Genomic DNA, 1,155 nt, shown 5'->3' on the forward strand with positions numbered 1-1,155 from the left:
GAGGGGGGAAGCCACTCGCGGCCCCAGGCCAGCACTACGAGCAGAACTGCACCCGACCCACACATGGGACAGCGCAGCACCCAGTCCCAGTCCCAGCACTTCCTCGGCTCCTAAAACAGCTGTTTTTAAGCCAAACAACAGGGCTCCCCCGGCCCACCCCCCACGCGGACAAACCCACGCAGCCCCAGGGCAAGTTTACTGCAGCGCTTTTTTTCTTTTTTATTTTCCTTACACAATGATGTGTTGTTGGGCGTTACAATTTCTCAACTTTCAGATGACTTACAAATTTTGGTTTCCTACCGTCATGTGAGAACATTAAGGCAACGTACAAAAATCTGACATAAATTAAACGATGCGTAAATTTACAGGTGTAAATGCAAAGTTTCAGCAACTCAAAGTTGAGTAACTTCAGCCCCGTGATGTCGACTGGGATGCGGGTGGGGAGGAGGAGGAGGAACTGGTTCGTAAGGCTCGGACGCGATATGTTTTCCCAACCTTGCTAGAACGGCAGCGACAGAAGTGAATTCTCGATGGACTCCTACCAGCCTCTACAGGAAATCTGGAATACTCCACACTGGATGTGCCTACGGCCAGTCTGACTCCGAATACCCTGTAAACACCGCTGCCGGCACGTGCCGGCACGGGGAGACGGGCCACTGTCAGTGTCGCAAGCTGCGGGAGCCACGGGGGCCTGGTGCCGCGCCAGCACCGCGGCGGGAGCAGCTCTGTACAGGGTATTTCGCTCAGGCGTACACCGAGGGAACGGTTAACTCGAGTAACAAGGTCAAATCGAGTGACAGCTCGACCATCCAGTGCTGACATGTGTCTAACATCGGGTACGGACTTTCCAAGGGCAAGTTTCTTTTGAAAGAAGGCTTATTCCAGTTTTATGAGGCTAGCATGAGGTGTATAGATTTGCCTGGGCAAACATACACAAGTGAGACAATTGGTGCAGCAGGCGCGGTGCGCCCGCCAGCAGTCCGTTTAGAAGCATTTACGGTGGACGATGGAGGGGCCGGACTCATCATACTCCTGCTTGCTGATCCACATCTGCTGGAAGGTGGATAGCGAGGCCAGGATGGAGCCGCCGATCCAGACCGAGTACTTGCGCTCAGGCGGGGCGATGATCTGCAAGACGAGAGCGGCAGCAGTCAC

General features: G+C 54.4%; 1 protein-coding gene across 1 annotated transcript in view; it reads right to left on the reverse strand.

The window, feature by feature from the left end:
• Positions 1-691: 691 nt before the first annotated feature.
• Positions 692-1,155, reverse strand: part of LOC104624976 (actin, cytoplasmic 1-like) — a 1,753-nt gene continuing 1,289 nt past the window's right edge. The window contains exon 4 of the mRNA XM_010292482.1: positions 692-1,128. Coding sequence (XP_010290784.1) covers positions 985-1,128 — 144 coding nt within the window. The 3' untranslated portion in view covers positions 692-984. The remainder of the gene's footprint in view (positions 1,129-1,155) is intronic.

This window comes from Phaethon lepturus, unplaced genomic scaffold (genome assembly GCF_000687285.1).
Source record: "Phaethon lepturus isolate BGI_N335 unplaced genomic scaffold, ASM68728v1 scaffold19910, whole genome shotgun sequence".
Classification (NCBI taxonomy): Eukaryota; Metazoa; Chordata; class Aves; order Phaethontiformes; family Phaethontidae; genus Phaethon; species Phaethon lepturus.